The sequence below is a fragment of the Marmota monax genome, unplaced genomic scaffold, assembly GCF_021218885.2.
Source record: "Marmota monax isolate L192 unplaced genomic scaffold, Marmota_monax_Labrador192_F-V1.1 WCK01_AAM20220418_F8-fsc00107, whole genome shotgun sequence".
Classification (NCBI taxonomy): Eukaryota; Metazoa; Chordata; class Mammalia; order Rodentia; family Sciuridae; genus Marmota; species Marmota monax.
Window position 1 is genome coordinate 1,676,063 of NW_026693761.1, and position 16,593 is coordinate 1,692,655.

Sequence of the window (16,593 nt, forward strand, 5' to 3'; positions counted from 1 at the left end):
TAAAACCATTCTGTTCTTTCCTTTCAGCAGAGTACTTAATAAATTAAGTGAGGAATTCAACTCTTTATTGTAAAATAAACTTCATGTTTGATTATCTTGCCCAAATGCAGGCTAATAATGATAAGTCTTCTGAGCTCATTGAAGGCAAGCTAGGCTGAGCTAGGTTAAATATATTAAATGCATGACCAACTTAATGTCTTTTTGACTTACAATGGGTTTATTGGGGTGTAACCCCATTGTAAGTTAAGGAGCAACTACAGTTGGTTGTTACTTGTCTGAGCTGGAGAAAGAACAAAAAGGTACAAATTCAGCACATAGGTAAATATCAAGAAGAAAGACACTCATCTTTAGAACTTCAGTCTTCAGTCTTCTTTACCCTTCTACCCCTTCTAGATTTGATCCTAAGTTTACAAAGCAGAGATAAGCTGGGCTCTTGGTAGAAATGAAGTTTCAAGTTACCTGACAATTTTCCACCATGATCATCCTTTCAGAGATATTTCATTTAATTACATTTTAAATATGTCACTTGCAGAAGATATTAATTTCTTATATCCCAATTTCTTCTTCTGCAGAGTATGCAAATAAAACTGCACAAGATAATTAAAGGGTGTGGGTAAGGTTAATAAAAGAGGCAGTGTGGAGGAGGGAGAGGAGACTCAGAAACTGACCCTAGTGAACAGCTCTGCTAGAGAAGTGGACGAAGCAGGGGAGCTCTCTGATGGTGTCGGTGGGCTGATGATAAATGATTCAGAACAGCACATGGACCTACTGAAACCGGAACCCTTCTATCATTTCTCAACTATTCACACTGATAAAAGGCAAATGAACCTTTGTTTCTAATTATCCTGGAATGTCAATTGTGGCAGAGAAAATTAATTTAGCTTTAAAAGTCAATTACAAATAAATGTACCATGCAAATGTCAAGAGGGACTGATCCTGTAATATGGAATTTCCAAGAAGCCAGTTGAATGAGTGAGTGGGAGCTAAAAGCATTCTCACCCATCACCAGTAGCAATGCAAATTCCAGCATCAAGAACTGCAACCTGCTCCTCAGCAGGGAATGTCAGCACGCGCCCCACATAACCCAACCCTCATCCAAGATTTCTAAATAGCATAAAAGATGATTCTTTCCATTACATGTGCTCCTCACCTGTATGACGTCACATAACTCCTCTCACTTGTATTTTTAGGTTGTACTGCTCTATGCCTCTACCTACGTCCTGGTGTCCCTCAGCATAGACAGATACCATGCCATCGTCTACCCCATGAAGTTTCTGCAAGGAGGTAAGCAAGCCTTCTTTCATGAGGCATCTTCCTTGAATGAGGGTGGGATTATTTTCATTGATATTTTATTCTTAACAATAGTGCTCTTATTTCCCTCCTTCTTTTCCTTGTCCTCTCTTTGTTCTCCTTCTTTGTATTTCCTTCCCCACTTCATAGGTCTTGTTGTTCAAAAGGGTATAGAAGAAAAAGCTGAGGTACCTGGGAAAATGCTTACTGTTCCCAGGGATGGCTAAGGACCCACCTTTGACATTGACTCTGTGTTTCCACCAAGGTCCTTTAGAGCCCTATTGACACTGCAAAGAAATGAACACTCCCACTTCAACTTGCTCACTTTCTAGAAACTAGCACTTCATAGTTCTTACCCCAAAACTATAGGAAAAAAAAAATGAAAAAGATATTTTTTATTGATTATTATACTGAAAACAAAGGAAATCCTCCTTGACCCAGAAATAGTGAAGATCCTTGATAGAAAGAAGCAGATGGGTCAGCCCACAGTACCCCAGATGATGCTTGCAGTAGTATGTCAGTACTCTTAGAACAGACTCTGTAAGTGCCCAGAGCAGGAGAGGACCCAGGAAACAGAAAGAGTGATTTCTTCAGCACAATACGGAGGGTTAAGTTCATTTCCCTTCCAGCTGCCCTCCTTCACTCCACACAGGCAGCAGAAATGGAGTCTCTGCTTTCAAATAAGCAAGCTCAGTAAGAATGCTGAGTTCAATGAGACAGATTGGGGCTGTGGGAAGCCTTGGAGAGATGGTGGGGACCTCACCATAGGACCAACTGACCACAACTCCAACCACAAGCAGAGGCCACCCTCTTCCATGCCCAGTGTTAAGCCACCTTCCCACAAGCTGACTGTGAAAACTGAAAAAATGAACAACATAACTGAAAATCTCAGCGACAAAGATGAGGAGCAATCAAATATTATTAAGGAAATGTGACAGAAGCCAAACTGTGGAAAATAGATCATACATTTAAAATATTATTCCACAGAATTTACTCCTAAGGAAAACAAAGTTAATAGAGCAAGCAGAACTTTAGAATAAAGTGTAATGAATGTCGTTGGAGAGTTGCAAGAAGGTGAGGAAATGTGGTAATTTTCATTTACTATTGACAAGGATATAAACTGACACAGATACTTTGAATAGTAAATGTATTTTTTACTGCTTTTTATTAAAGTGGTAGCTTCCTTAGTCAGCAACTCCAGAGAAGTTGACAATTGTAAAGCTCTTTAGGAAAAATAAATATAAAAATAATTAGAAAAATATCAATAATAGTGAAAAGATTTATGCAGTGCCAGATATTAAAACACAAATCAAACTTTGATCATTAGAACAATAAGATACTGGAATTATAATAGTATATATAAAGCATATGAACTTTCAGATTAGCTTGGAAAGAATGAGTCAGTATATAGAGTTGTAATAGCTCTCTACATACTTAAAAAAAATTAAATTACCACATGTCACAGTTAATTACAAATAAGGTTCCTGTTAGATTGAAAAAGAAACCTTTTAAACATAAAAAATATCAAAAGAATATATATGAATAAATCTTAGCCAGGGAAATTTGCTTCTAGGAATCATACTAAATGCAGAAATAATAAGGAAAACAAGGAGAGTTTTTTACTATATCAAAATTATTGAACAATTTATACAAATAATAAACTTCATAAATTAAAAGCAAAAGGATGAATTGAAAATATTTGAACATATGAGGCAAAGAACTAATATCCTTTTTATAAAGAACTTTGACAAAATCAGTCATGATAATCCCATCAACTCAGGAAGCTGAAGCGGAAAGATTGCCAGTCTGAGGCCAACCTAGGCAACTTAGTGTGATCTTGTCTCAAAATAAAAATAAAGAGGGCTGGGGATGTTGTTCAATGGTAAAGCCACCCTTATATAAATCCCCAGTACTTTGGCAAAGAAATAAGAACATACAAATTTAAAAACAAAATGCGCAAAAGATATAAACAGATAAAGAAGCAAACACAAATAAATAGAAGATATATATAAAAATGCTCATTTTTAACTAATAACTAAAGAATTGCAAGATTAAACACTTAGATAGAAAATTCTACCAACCAGATAACAATATTTAGAGTAAGAATCCTCTCAGTATTGGGGGAACACAGGGAATGGGAACTTACACTTTTGGTAGGAGATATACGTTATAGGCAACAGGTGCTAGCATCCCATTTTACACATGAGGAAACTGAGGCTGCAAGCGGTTCTGAGAGGTCCAAGTGGCCCTCTCACAGAAGTCCTTTTCTACAATACACTCCAAGTGTGTTCCTGAAGATATTCCCAGGTACTCAGGCATCTCTCCTTTTCCTCTGAGCAGAAAAGCAAGCTAAGGTCCTCATCCGGGTTGCCTGGAGCCTCTCCTTCCTGTTCTCCGTTCCCACCCTGATCATATTCGGGAAAAGGACACTCTCCAATGGTGAAGTGCAGTGCTGGGCCCTGTGGCCTGATGACTCCTACTGGACCCCATACATGACCATTGTGGCCTTCCTAGTGTACTTTATTCCTCTGACAATCATCAGGTAAGTTGCCAGCAGGCCAGATCCACAAGGGGGCTTTTCTGCTTTTCCAGGGACTACTTTGCTCCCCTTCTGATCACTCATTGTTCTTGATGTCCTTGAGGAACTGTCCAGGTCCTAAGATTTAAGATATAGCTACCATGAGCTAAGCCAACTCCTCCCAAGGAGAGTCAGGAGGAGAGAACTAACATTTACTGAGAATGTGCTAAAGGGTAGGTATTGTGCTACATGGCTAACAATTACCCCATTTCCACAGTACAATCCTGTGAAAAAAGCACCAAAGTCTTCATTTTATGAATGATAAAAAGCCAAATCAAAGAGGTTAAGTAGCTTATCCAACATCACACATGATTGAAATCCAGGTTTAATTGAACAACCTATCATACCACCTTTCAAATACATAATATGAAACTAGCTTCATGCATCTTATAAATGGAAAGATAGGTATACTCAAAACAAAATAGTTGGTGCACGCTAATATATGAGAGTATGTGGACATTGACTGGGGTCAGGTAATGGCAACAGACATTTCTTGGAAGCCATCATTAAAGGAGGGAAGGAGAAGGAAAAGTAGGGAGGAAGCAAGCGCCCTGGGGACCAGAGATCAGAGGAGTAAGGGCACTGAGCAGACAGGCAGGCAGTTCCATTGAGAAAGAATTTGATAATGGCTGGGGTAGGTTCCTTGCGAATGGCCTGGGCAACTGAGCCCTAAGATGTCCACTTGGTCCTGCAGCCAATGGTGGGTCACAGATTGTCTTTCAGGACAGATGACCACAGCACCCTGTTCAAGGCAGGATCTCACTGGGTGAAACAGTAGTCCTCCATGTGTGGATAGGGCGAGGGACCGCAGGGAAACCCATGTTAGCTGTGTATGTGGGCCACTTTTGGGGTGCCCCCACACCTGCCAAGATGTGTCACATAACGTGTCCTGGACAATGGAAGATCAGCCTTTGATTTTTGGTAGTACAAATACTGTGATAAAACTCCTTGTAATTAAAATTATACAGGAGTCTGACTATGTCTGCAGAACTCATTCTATTGGAGTTTCTAGATCAAAGATGATGCTCATTTTGACCTCTGATGTATATTCACAAACGATCCTCAGGAAAGGTCTGCTCCAGCCAAAAGCATTGGTTTCCCTTCTTCAGCCCAGTGCAAAAGAGACCCATTTTCTTTTTATTAAATCTTTCCCAAACTGCAAGGGTAAGAAAATATCTCATTGTTTTAATATTTTTTTTTAATTATTAAGCTGCTTGAATATTGTTCAAGTGTTTCTTGATATTGTAGGAATCACCTTTTTGTGCTCTCTGTTGCTTAACTTGAGTCTCGTGAAATACTAAATCTGGGAGAAACATTATCCATAACACATCCCACCCCTCAATTTTTGGTAAGAGTAGATTTAGGGCAAAAAGAGGCAAAATAACTTGCTCCCTATAAGAGGTGGAGCTGGACAGGAACAGAGTGACTCCAAAAAAATCAGATTTTAACATCACTGAGCTTGGATGTTGTCCAGTCTTGCTGCTGGATTGACAAATTAACATCCACATTTAATTTCAATTTGCTGCCCTCCTTTCTATCGAGCTGAAGGTGGGAGGATGCTTGAAGGGAAAATGAAGCTTATTTAGACAACCAATGAAAGCTAAGTCTTAGCAACAATGTTAGAAGGGGCTGGGGGAAGAGGAGAGAGCAAGAAAGCATTTGGAAAGAGCAACTCATGTGATCAAAGGCAACTGAGGCATTGATTTTCACGGCAGCACTGCCCTGGCTTCACTTCTGATTGATTTCCACTCTGCTGGGGGCACAGCCCAGACTCAGCTAGGTGGATGCAGCAGCACATAAGGTGACTCTCACAGCCCACAAGGACAAGTATCTAGCCACATCTCACATCTTTCACCATCTGAGAGTTCTTCCTATATTAATTCAGGCTCTTTTTTTTCCAGTTAACTCAAGGACTTCTTAAACTTGCCTTTAGCCTAACTTGTCCTTTTTCCTTAAGTGTCCTTGAAAAGGCAAAATATAATTTGTTTGCTGATTAAGGGAAATGATTTCAAAAGCGAGTTTCACCCAGCTCTCATCAAATAAGGCCTCCTTCAGGCCTGCTCCTGGCTCCTCACTTCCAGACAGAACAGTGAACTCTAGTCGTGACCTCCCTTGTCCTTGAGTTTCTGCAGAAGCAATTCCTGTCTCACAAGAAGCCCGATGATCATCCTCTAGCTCTACTTTTCCCTGGGAAAAAGAACATGGTGGCTCCTCTCTCTGGGGGACAGCGCATACTCCACCTCTTGAACCAGGGCTAGGCCCAGGTGGAGTTTTATGAAGAATTTGTTTTCTACCTAGTTCTTGATATTCTTATAGCAGCCAAGCCAGGGAACCTACCTGAGGTCCCACACCCACCCCAACCCCTCCCTGCTGGCTGGATTCAGTCACCTTCCCTCATAAGAAATAAAGAATGTAAAAAGATAAGATGAACTTAGTGCAGTTTGGCCAACACTGAGTAGAAACAGCTAGACTGTCTCTTTGCAGTTCCTACAGACGTGGTTAAGATATATAGAAAGAAAAGGCAGGGAATATATATAGGTAGATTTAGCTAAGCAGAGAACACATCACAATTTCTTTTTCAATCTTTGATGGCACTGCCTGAGCTTTGGGCAAAGCTTCTCAACTTCCACTGACATAAAGAAAATAACAAACAGGAAGCTGCAGAAAAATATTTTAGCTCTTTCAATTTCAAAGGGGCTCTGTTACAGCATAGTCTACGTCTCAGGCCTAAGATTCAACTCATCTCTCCTCTTCCTTCTCTCTCTCTCCTTTCCTCCACCACCCCTGCTTTTTCCTTTCCCATACTATCTTGAGTCTCTTTCTTGTGCCTCTTTTAAGCAAGGTTAAATAAACTCCTAATGCCAAGCTTAAGTAAGCAGAAGGACCAGTTCAAAGTTCTAACTTTGTAAACCCTACCTCCCTGTTCTCAGACATGCTGTATATGCTGTATATGTCCTTACAAAATCAATAGGCCAAAAACCTTTGTCATTTTATTTGGCATTTCTTTCATCACAAAAGATGAAAGAAATTTTTTTTCATCTTTGTTTATTGCCATTTTTTAAAACGAAGTACATATTCAAATTCTTTTTTTTTTTTTTTAAAAGAGAGAGTGAGAGAGGGAGAGAGAGAGAATTTTTAATATTTATTTTTTAGTTATTGGCGGACACAACATCTTTGTTTGTATGTGGTGCATGAGGATCGAACCCGGGCTGCACGCATGCCAGGTGAGCGCGCTACCGCTTGAGCCACATCCCCAGCCCCCATATTCAAATTCTTTTACTCATTTTTTGTTGGAATGCTTTCATTTGCTATATTCTTAATCTTTAAGATAGTCTTTATGCATTAACCTTTTTTCTGTTTTTAATGTTGTGAATAGCTTGTCATTTGCCCCTTCATATTGGATATGGTTTTATTTTGTTTCCTTAATTGACATAATTAAGAAAAGGAGAGAAAGTAAAAATAACTGAGTTCCTGGCTTTTCTGCCATGAATAGCACATGGTTTTACTTACTGAAGCTTTACATTCATTTAATATTGGCTAGCACAAGATGACTTATCCTTTTCAAAGACTCCCTTGGCTACTCCAGGATAAGCTTTCGATGCCCACTGCTTGCCCCTGCTGCAACCGTAATCAACCATTTGCTGTTTGATGAAGAAACATTCCTCTCACCCGTGTGTCTCATTTTCATTAACAACTCCATGGTGGATCTGTTCCTGGCAACTTTAGGCCAACGAGCATATCATGTCTTCATTTCCCTAAACTCAACCTCTCTTTGCTCATATTATTTTTAAAACTTGATAGTAGTGCAATCCCCTGCTTGTGCGGCCACAGCTTGTGAATACAAGGACTGCTGCCTCCTAATTTCTGGATTCCAACCTGGCACACCGTGGGCACTTGGTGCCCTTGGCCAACATTGGACTGAGTGAACAATGCAGACTGCATGATAAAGTGCACCAGTCACCCAACAGATTTGTCATGTCTCTCTCTGTGTCTGTCTCTGCCCATCGCACTGCCCCCACCACCCCACACACACCTAATTCAGAAATTTCTGATTACATAGTACCTAGGTCAGTTTGGGGTATATGGTAGCTCCTCCATAAGTACATGTGAAAGGAAGTGAGGAAAGACGGCAGGGAGGAAGAAAAGAGGAAAAGGGAGGCATTGTACTGCCTGTGACAAATTCTGTCAAGAGCTGTGCATGAATAAAGATGTTGCTGGTCCATCGTCAACTTAATCAGGCTCCCAGGATTTGAAGTCATAGTGACTGACAGCAAAGGCAATACCTAGATTTTCTGCTCAAAACAACTCCAATGGTTTTAAAATTCATTTGACATAACTGTCTAATTGTTGCAGGGGAGGTTATTAGCCCTGCGGTAATTGCTTTACACTAGCTTGTGCTTATTTTCTTCCTATTTAATTAATTTCTTATCCTCCTATTATTCTTATCTCTGTGAGATAAAGGTATAGGCAGAGAAGATCCATGGCCAAAAATTACAAAGGAATAAGTGGAAAAATGAACATTAGTCATGGAGCACTGATTTGTAATATGTGAGAAAAATCTATTTATTTTGCTTGGAGAATAGCACTTAGTCTGTAGGAAAGTCCCCAGGCTGGTTGGTCCCCTGTGGAGTACAAGGCCCTGGTGAGTAAAAGGTCCCCAGTGGCCTGGGCAGATCTGTCCATGGCCTTGAGGTCCAAGATCAAGGAGAATAACAGGGGACTGAGCCAACATATCCTATCAGGAAAGAAAGTGACATCCTATATATTTTGTTACCCAAGAGGTGGCAAAATGTTAGTATATCTTTAGAGAAAAAATCTGGAAAGCAGTATGGAGATTCCTGGGAAAGCTGGGAATGGAACCACCATTTGACCCAGCTATTGCCCTTCTTGGACTTTTCCCTGAAGACCTTAAAAGAGCGTACTACAGGGATACTGCTACATCGATGTTCATAGCAGCACAATTCACAATTGCTAGACTGTGGAACCAACCCAGATGCCCTTCAATAGATGAATGGATAAAAAAAATGTGGCATTTATACACCATGGAGTATTACGCAGCACTAAAAAATGACAAAATCATAGAATTTGCAGGGAAATGGATGGCACTAGAGCAGTTTATGCTTAGTGAAGCTAGCCAATCCCTAAAAAACAAATACCAAATGTCTTCTTTGATATAATGAGAGCAACTAAGAACAGAGCAGGGAGGAAGAGCAGGAAGAAAAGATTAACATTAAACAGATACATGAGGTGGGAGGGAAAGGGAGAGAAAAGGGAAATTGCATGGTAATGGAGGGAGACCCTCATTGTTATACAAAATTACATATAAGAGGTTGTGAGGGGAATGGGAAAATAAACAAGGAGAGATATGAATTACAGTGGATGGGGTAGAGAGAGAAGATGGGAGGGGAGGGAGGGGGGATGGTAGAGGATAGGAAAGGTAGCAGAATACAACAGTTACTAATAGGGCATTATGTAAAAATGTGGATGTGTAACCGATGTGATTCTGCAATCTGTATTTGGGGTAAAATTGGGAGTTCATAACCAACTTGAATCTAATGTATGAAATATGATATGTCAAGAGCTTTATAATGTTTTGAACAACCAATAAAAAAATAAAAAAAAATAAAATAAATAAAAATTCTCACTAGTTTGCCACATTTTGGTGAATGTGGTTGAATTTCCAACATCTATTCCATTTCCACTCCTGGTTATTCATGGCAAACCCTCCCCTGAATTTGTGAATGGTTCAGGAATGCTCTTATGAACCAATTTTGGTTCATGTGGTTGAATTTGGTTTTTTGGTGAATGTGGTTGAATTTCCAACATCTATTCCATTTCCACTCCTGGTTATTCATGGCAAACCTTTCCCTGAATTTGTGAATGGTTCAGGAATGATCTTATGAACCAATTCTGGCCAATAAGGCATAAGAGAAACTCTTCTGAAAATGTTTTGATTTCTCCATCCTCAAGATAGAAGTCCAGGAAAGGAGCTCCATTGCTGTGCCATGCTAGTCTGTAGCTGGAACTGCTGTAGCTTGACAAGAAGTTACACTGAAAAGAGAAGAGGGAGAGATATGAAAGGAATGCGAGGTTTTAAAGTTTAGCTAGCCATGGCTTTGAAGTTGCAATTAGGAGAGATAATAGATAGTCTAACTGCCGATATCAATTTGGATTGGGAGTTAAGTATGCTCATTGATACCCAACTGTTCACACCTGCTGGTACCAGACATCAGTGAATTCATCTGATCTACTGCAGACTTTAAAGTGACTTCTTCTCCTGTTACCTTGAAGAGATCTCAGTTAACTCCATGGTACCAAAATGAGTTATTTGGGGCATCCCTTTCTCTGTCCTGGAAGCCCATCTGACCTGGGGCTAAAGAAATACATATATCAGGACTTTAGATTTTTCTTAGTTCCTTAAAGTAGCAAGTTGTCTCTACATCTTTCTACCCAATGATTAATTCTGCCTTCATACTGCCCCAACCCCAACTGCATACAGACATGTTTGTGAGCCATAGACCCTTCATGCTTCTTTCAATTTATTAATTATTTCTGGAAATTCCTGTATATCACCCACTCTTTGTCAAACATTGAGCTAGGTAAGGGGGATACAGCAGTGGTAAGACATACATGGCTTCAAGAATCTTCCCTAATCACAGAAAGGCAGTCAGCTAGGTAGTGGGGAAGGGGGGAGTTACATCTTATGGTAATGTGCATTAGAGTCTGGTAAAGTGGAGAGCCCTAAGGGACCCACAGCAGGAGGTTCTAATCTGGTCCAGAGATTAGTCAAAAGGTCTAGGAATAAGTAACTAAAGCCATATGTAGCATATAAGCCTCAAATATACTCTGCAAAGGACCCTGTGTCCCCTCTTTGCTGTGATACGGTCTCACATGCTGGCTAACAGCCTATGAAGTCAGAGGGCCCAGGATATGGTCTACCCTATCTTCTAGTTGTGTAAACTCAGCCAAGTCATTAAATCTTTCAAAGCTACAGACTTCCCATCTACAGTAATATTGATAGCATTGTCCATATGGACAATGGGGAGATTAAATGTTACAACCTCCACAAAGAATTTGGCCTAATTATTGGTTGACTGTTAAGGGTGAGCAAATCACCATTATTGTCACAGTTACCATCATGTTAGAGCTTGGCTGGCCAATAGACCTCAATGGGAATCATTTTTCTGACACTTCTGTTATGGTTTGGATCTGGAATGTGCCCCAAAGTCTCATGTGTTCAGAAGTGGGGCTTCTATAAAATGATTATATCATGAAGGCTATGACCTCATCATTGGATTAATCTATTGATGACTGCATGGACTACTAGGAAGGGAGACCTAGTTGGAGGAAGCAGGTTGCTGTGGAAGTGTCTTGGAAGGGTATATCTTATATCTGGCCCCTTGTGCAACCCTCTCTCCCCTTCCAGATGCCATGAGCTGAGCAGCTTTCCTTTGCCCCACCCTCCCCCCATGATGTTCTGACTCACCTTGGGTCCACAGCAATGAAGCCAGGCAACATGGAATGAATCCTCTAAAAGTATGAACTAAAATAAATCCTCCTTCCTCAAAGATGTTCATGTCAGGTATTTTGTTTACAGCAACAAAAAGCCAACTAACATAACTACCCATTTGTGAGACTCCGGTTTTATCATCCATAAAGGGGAGACAGTGCCCTTCTTCCCATCATTCATATATAACATCCCCAAATAAAAACAGAAACATAATTAATATGTGTTAAGCATTTACCATATGGAGCCCAGCACCGTGTTAATAGATGGAGTTAATGAGACAAGGATGTCAAGTGCTTTATAGAGGAGCAGGCACACAGCAGGGCTCAACACTCACTACTCACCCCCTGACCAAGTCCCGCAGAGCACTGGGGCAAGAGGTGAGGCACATGACTCTTGCTCCCATTTCAGGATTCCTGAGCCAAACGATATACATTTCTTCTGGGGCATATTTTCTCCATCTTAGCATCAGGTCACTCTATTCTGGTCACTTCATAAAGGATGGAATCAAATCCAAGGACAAGTCAATAGCAGTCCCATAATTGTTACCTTCTTTCACCGGTCGAGTGGAATAGCTCCCTGTCCATTCCTTACTCCTTTTTAATCTGTGCTCCATACCATATCCAAAGCCACTATTTTGTGTGGACAGTTGCTCAGCATACAAGAGTATGAAATAAAAAGTAGAAATTTTCCTCACTCCCTCCTTTCCTACTTAGATGTATCACTGAGAGACATTGCCTTTGTAGACAATTCTAGGACTATTTAATTCCTCTACAAATATATATATATATATTTTTTTTTCCCTTATTTTATACACAAATGAAAACAAATCATACATAATGAAAATGCCTGAACTGTGGAAAAGAATAAGTTGATCAATCATTTCACTTTCCTCCTAAAAGTCCTTCAGTAGGTTTCTATTGTCTCAGAATCATCAAAATTTTAACTTCCCATGATGCAGTGGCACACACCTGTAATCCCAGCAGCTTAGGAGGCTGAGGCAGGAGGATCACAAGTTCAGAGCCAGCCTCACCAACTTAGCAAGGCCTTACGCAACTTAGCAAGACCCTCTCTCAAAGTATAAAAAGGCATGGGGGTGTTGCTCAGTGGTTAAGCATCCCTGGGTTCAGTCCCAGGTACCAAAAGAAAAAAGAAAAAACCTTCGACCCAATGCACAAGGTCATGAATGATCTGTTTCTTGCTTCACTTTCTGTCCGCATCTCAGACCACATAATCTGCTTTCTCTCCAACTTCTAGCCACATTGGTCTTCAAGTGCACCACACTCTCTCCTGCCTCATAACCTTTGGGTATGCAGCTTGCTGTACCTGAGATCACCCTCTTCTGCATTTGGAAAACATTTTTACCTTTCAGGTCTTAGCTAAAAGTTTACCCTCTCTGGGAAGGTTTCCTCAACCCCCAGAATAACTCAGGGCCCCTCTTATACCATTGCAGCACTAGCATTTTATCTTTATAGAATTTTATTCCTTGAAATCACATAGTACTTGTGACATTATTTTATTATTGTCTAGCTCCCCAAATAAAATGTGGGCATCCAGGGGACCAACACCTTGTCTGTTTTACCAACCATAGTTTCCATGGTGTTTCCACTAGTGCCTGGGACAAACAGGTGTTCAAAATGAATATTGTGAAATTAATATTTATGAAGGAGAGAGACACATTAAGGCACCTGCTTGTAGAAGAGTTAAAAGGGCATTTTTGTCAAGTGTTGGGCCAGTTATTCCAAAACACAAGGGCAGAACAGAGGGGCATGTGGCTTCTAACAAGATCTCAAGAGCACAACTGGACATAATCGTCAGGCCCCAAATATGAGGGTCAGGAAAGCTGGTTGGCAGAGTGGGAGCCTTAGGTCCTCTCTGACTCTGAAGGTCTATGGCTCAAGACTGCAAGAGGTATCCAACAAGTCCAAACCCTGGGCCAAGTCCTTGTAATCTCAGTGGAGCAATGCCCGTTGTGTCCTGTGGGAGAACAAACTATTTTTTTCTGTTTCCTGAATGCTTACCATACATGACCCAGAAGACAAACTCAGAAACTATCCTCAGGCATCCTCCTTAGAGTCCTTGAGTCTCACTCTGGTAACCTGGAATCTCGCCTTGTCTCACTTACCATGGGTTGCCTCTGTGAATGACATGAAGGAAAATAGTTCTGTGTTTAGATTATCTCCTCTAAAATGAGGAACTAAACCAGCCAGTTCAGGAAAGAGACACTTTCCTCAATCTGAGAAGTCCTTCAGTTTTCAGATTTCGAAGATGTTTCCAGAAAAGCTAAGCCTATTGAGAAAGCAAAGATAGACCAAAGACAAGGAATAAGTTGTAACAAAGATGCTTTTTCTTAGCTGTGTTCTAAGAATGGTCTACTTCCATAACTGCTGATCTCTAATACCTGACTGCCATAGACAAGACTCCATGCAGCCAATGTTCTCCTACCATGGAGGCCCCAAGGAAGGGCAAGCCGATAATCATGGGAAGGCAGCTCAGGAAGTTTTCATATAAGAGTAACTTGTAAAGGATGTGTTTGAAAAGGAAGAAAATATGTTCCAGGTAGAGGATAAAGTGGGCACAGAGATAAGGGAAGAACGGGAACTCACATTCATCCAGACTACTGCATCTAAAGCATGAAGTCGGGGTACATCTGTTGGCCTACTTGCATTGATTGACCAACCTGGGAAAAGATATATCAAAAGACAGTGAGTGGAGGTGTAGGAGGTGATGATGGTGAGGGTGAGGAAGGCCCAGGTAGGCTGTGGAAAGATTGGATGCCCTATTAAAGAGACTGGATAGCATCTCTTGGGAAAGTGGAACCACGGGGGTTAGGGAGAGGGTTGAGCCAAAGAATGGTCTTCTATCCTACACCTCCAGCTCTGATGGTGGCATGGGCATTAGAGGTGACAACATAGTGTGGATGATTGAAGATATGGCAATAATGAGGCAAGCAGTTATCAGGGCACTTCTTGGATAACACATATACTGAAATTGGAATTAAGCAGAGATTAGCCTGGCTCCTGTGCAAAGATGAAACATAAATTCACAAAACATTTCATTTTTGTGTGTATGTGTTTTATGGAGACAGTTTCAGCTGGGGAAGGTGATACTTTCTGGAGATGGGTAGTAATGATGGTTGCACAGTAGTGTAAATGCTCCTAGGGCTGTAGAACTGCACCATTAAAAATGACTAAAATAATAAATTTTATGTATATTTTACCACAATAAGAGAGGTTATCAAAATGAAAAAAGATAGATTGCAAATATTTGTCCTAATGCTGAAGAGGAGAGGTAGAGAGAAATGTGTATTTGATTAAGTCATTTTTTAAGGGACAATCCACAGAATTTGTGATTAGGGCTAGGCATGATGGCATACATCTGTAATCCCAGCAGCTCAGGAGGCTGAGGCAGGAAGATCATGAGTTCAAAGACAGACTCAGCAAAAGTGAAGCACTGAGCAACTCAGTGAGACCCTGTCTCTAAATAAAATTCAAAATATGGTTGGGGATATGGCTCAGTGGTTAAGTGCCCCTGAGTTCAATTCCTGGAACCCCACCCCCCCCAAAAAAAAAAAACTTGGTGATTAGTTAAATGAAGGAATAATGCTATGAAAGAAGAAGACAAAAATTATGCAGGTGTCTCTGTGATGCATGGCTGCTACATTGTAAGAAAATAGCTTGGTTTGAGCAGTAACTGAAAGGGATACCCTAGCAACCAGGTGTTTGCCTGGCTAACAGTGAGGCTGGCCCTACCTTTCCACTTATCTGATTGGTCCTAAGTAGAAAAAGAAAAATCCCTAACTCATAGGACCTTCCTGAACTTTTTTATTATGCATATGGGTTGATGGTCAATAAATGTTTGAATTACTGATCAATTAAATACTAGGGTTCTAATTGCCAGACACCATTAACATCTCATGGTAGTTGTAACCTTACCTTGAGTTTCATTTACCTCGGAAACAAGTTTCTCTGATCTAAGAAACACTCAGCTTCGGGTAAAGAATAGACTCACAAGTTTTTCCCCATTTTTTCTGTAATGTAGGCACATAAATTCCAGAAAAGTCCCTGGGAAGGAATATGAAAAGGAGTAGGAAGCTCCAAAAAGGTCCCGAGCTTTCCTGGAGCACCCAGAGGAGCTTGCTGAGCAAGCGGGAGAGGCAGTAAGGGCTGGTGTGCTCCAACCATCATTGCACAGTCATTAATTAAGCTATAGTCAAGATCATTAAAAGCAATTAGTGCTTTGTCAGTTACTACAAACTGGAGCTCTGATTTCTTTACTTTCTTTCTTTCTTTTTCTTTTTTTGAACTAGTGATTCACAAGAGGAAAGATGATGCAGTTTTAAAATAAAGCAGTGCTTTCTCTCAAAGTTTTTAGTTGAGGTGCTTAAATAAACTTGAAATGTCAAATAACATTTAAAAAGAGTCTAAGGTTTTATATTTAACAAAGGAGACTTAGAATGCAAACTTTGATGATGTGTGTTAATCACTAATATTCTGTTAGACTCAGTTGATATCATTCAAGAATGTGAATGATATAATGTGAAAAACAGGCAAAAAAAAAACCTAAAAATGGAGAAATTACATTTTCAAGACTCTACTGATTTTTCAAGTTACTAAATGGTGCTTGGCACTTTAAGTACTATCATATTTGACACTCAAAAAACTCAGAGGGTGTGTGTGTGTGAAGGACAGCAGAATAAAATAGACATTATTATTGCTGTGGTTATATACGTGACTGCATGACCAATGTAATTCTGCAACCTGTACACTCAGAAAAATGAGAAATTATATCCCATCTGATTCAAATGTATGATATGTCAAAAAATAAGTGTACATTTTAAATTAAGGAATTATGTGACCACATCCAAGAACTGTATGTAAACTGTAATATCATCCTTTGACAAATTTAATGTTAAAAAAGTTATAGAAAAATGTTCTTATACTCAAAAAAAAAAACCTCAGAGGGTGTGTGTGTGTGTGTGTGTGTATTCTTTATATTATATATGTGTATACACAAACACTATATATATATATATATATATATATATATATATATATATATATATGTTCCTCAGATGTTTGTATCATTAACCCCATTTTACAAACTTTCAACTGAAGTTTAGTGTATTATCTACTACTATGGGAACAAATCATCACAAACCTACTGACTTTAAAATAATGTCGTTGTTATCTATAGTTTTTGTGGGTGAAGGGTCTGG

The 16,593-nt window shown here is 40.0% G+C and overlaps 1 protein-coding gene and 1 non-coding gene across 3 annotated transcripts in view; both read left to right on the forward strand.

Annotated features, from left to right (window-relative positions):
* Npsr1 (neuropeptide S receptor 1) overlaps positions 1 to 16,593 on the forward strand; it is a 188,123-nt gene that overhangs the window by 154,777 nt on the left and 16,753 nt on the right. Inside the window, exons 4-5 of one of the 2 annotated variants that reach the window (XM_046460636.2) lie at positions 1,191 to 1,284; positions 3,631 to 3,832. In XM_046460636.2, coding sequence (XP_046316592.1) covers positions 1,191 to 1,284; positions 3,631 to 3,832 — 296 coding nt within the window. The remainder of the gene's footprint in view (positions 1 to 1,190; positions 1,285 to 3,630; positions 3,833 to 16,593) is intronic. The other variant, XM_046460637.2, reaches the window with a different exon arrangement.
* Positions 14,338 to 14,440, forward strand: LOC124103992 (U6 spliceosomal RNA). Its single transcript, XR_006855346.1, has one exon. It is a non-coding gene; the product is annotated as a U6 spliceosomal RNA (small nuclear RNA).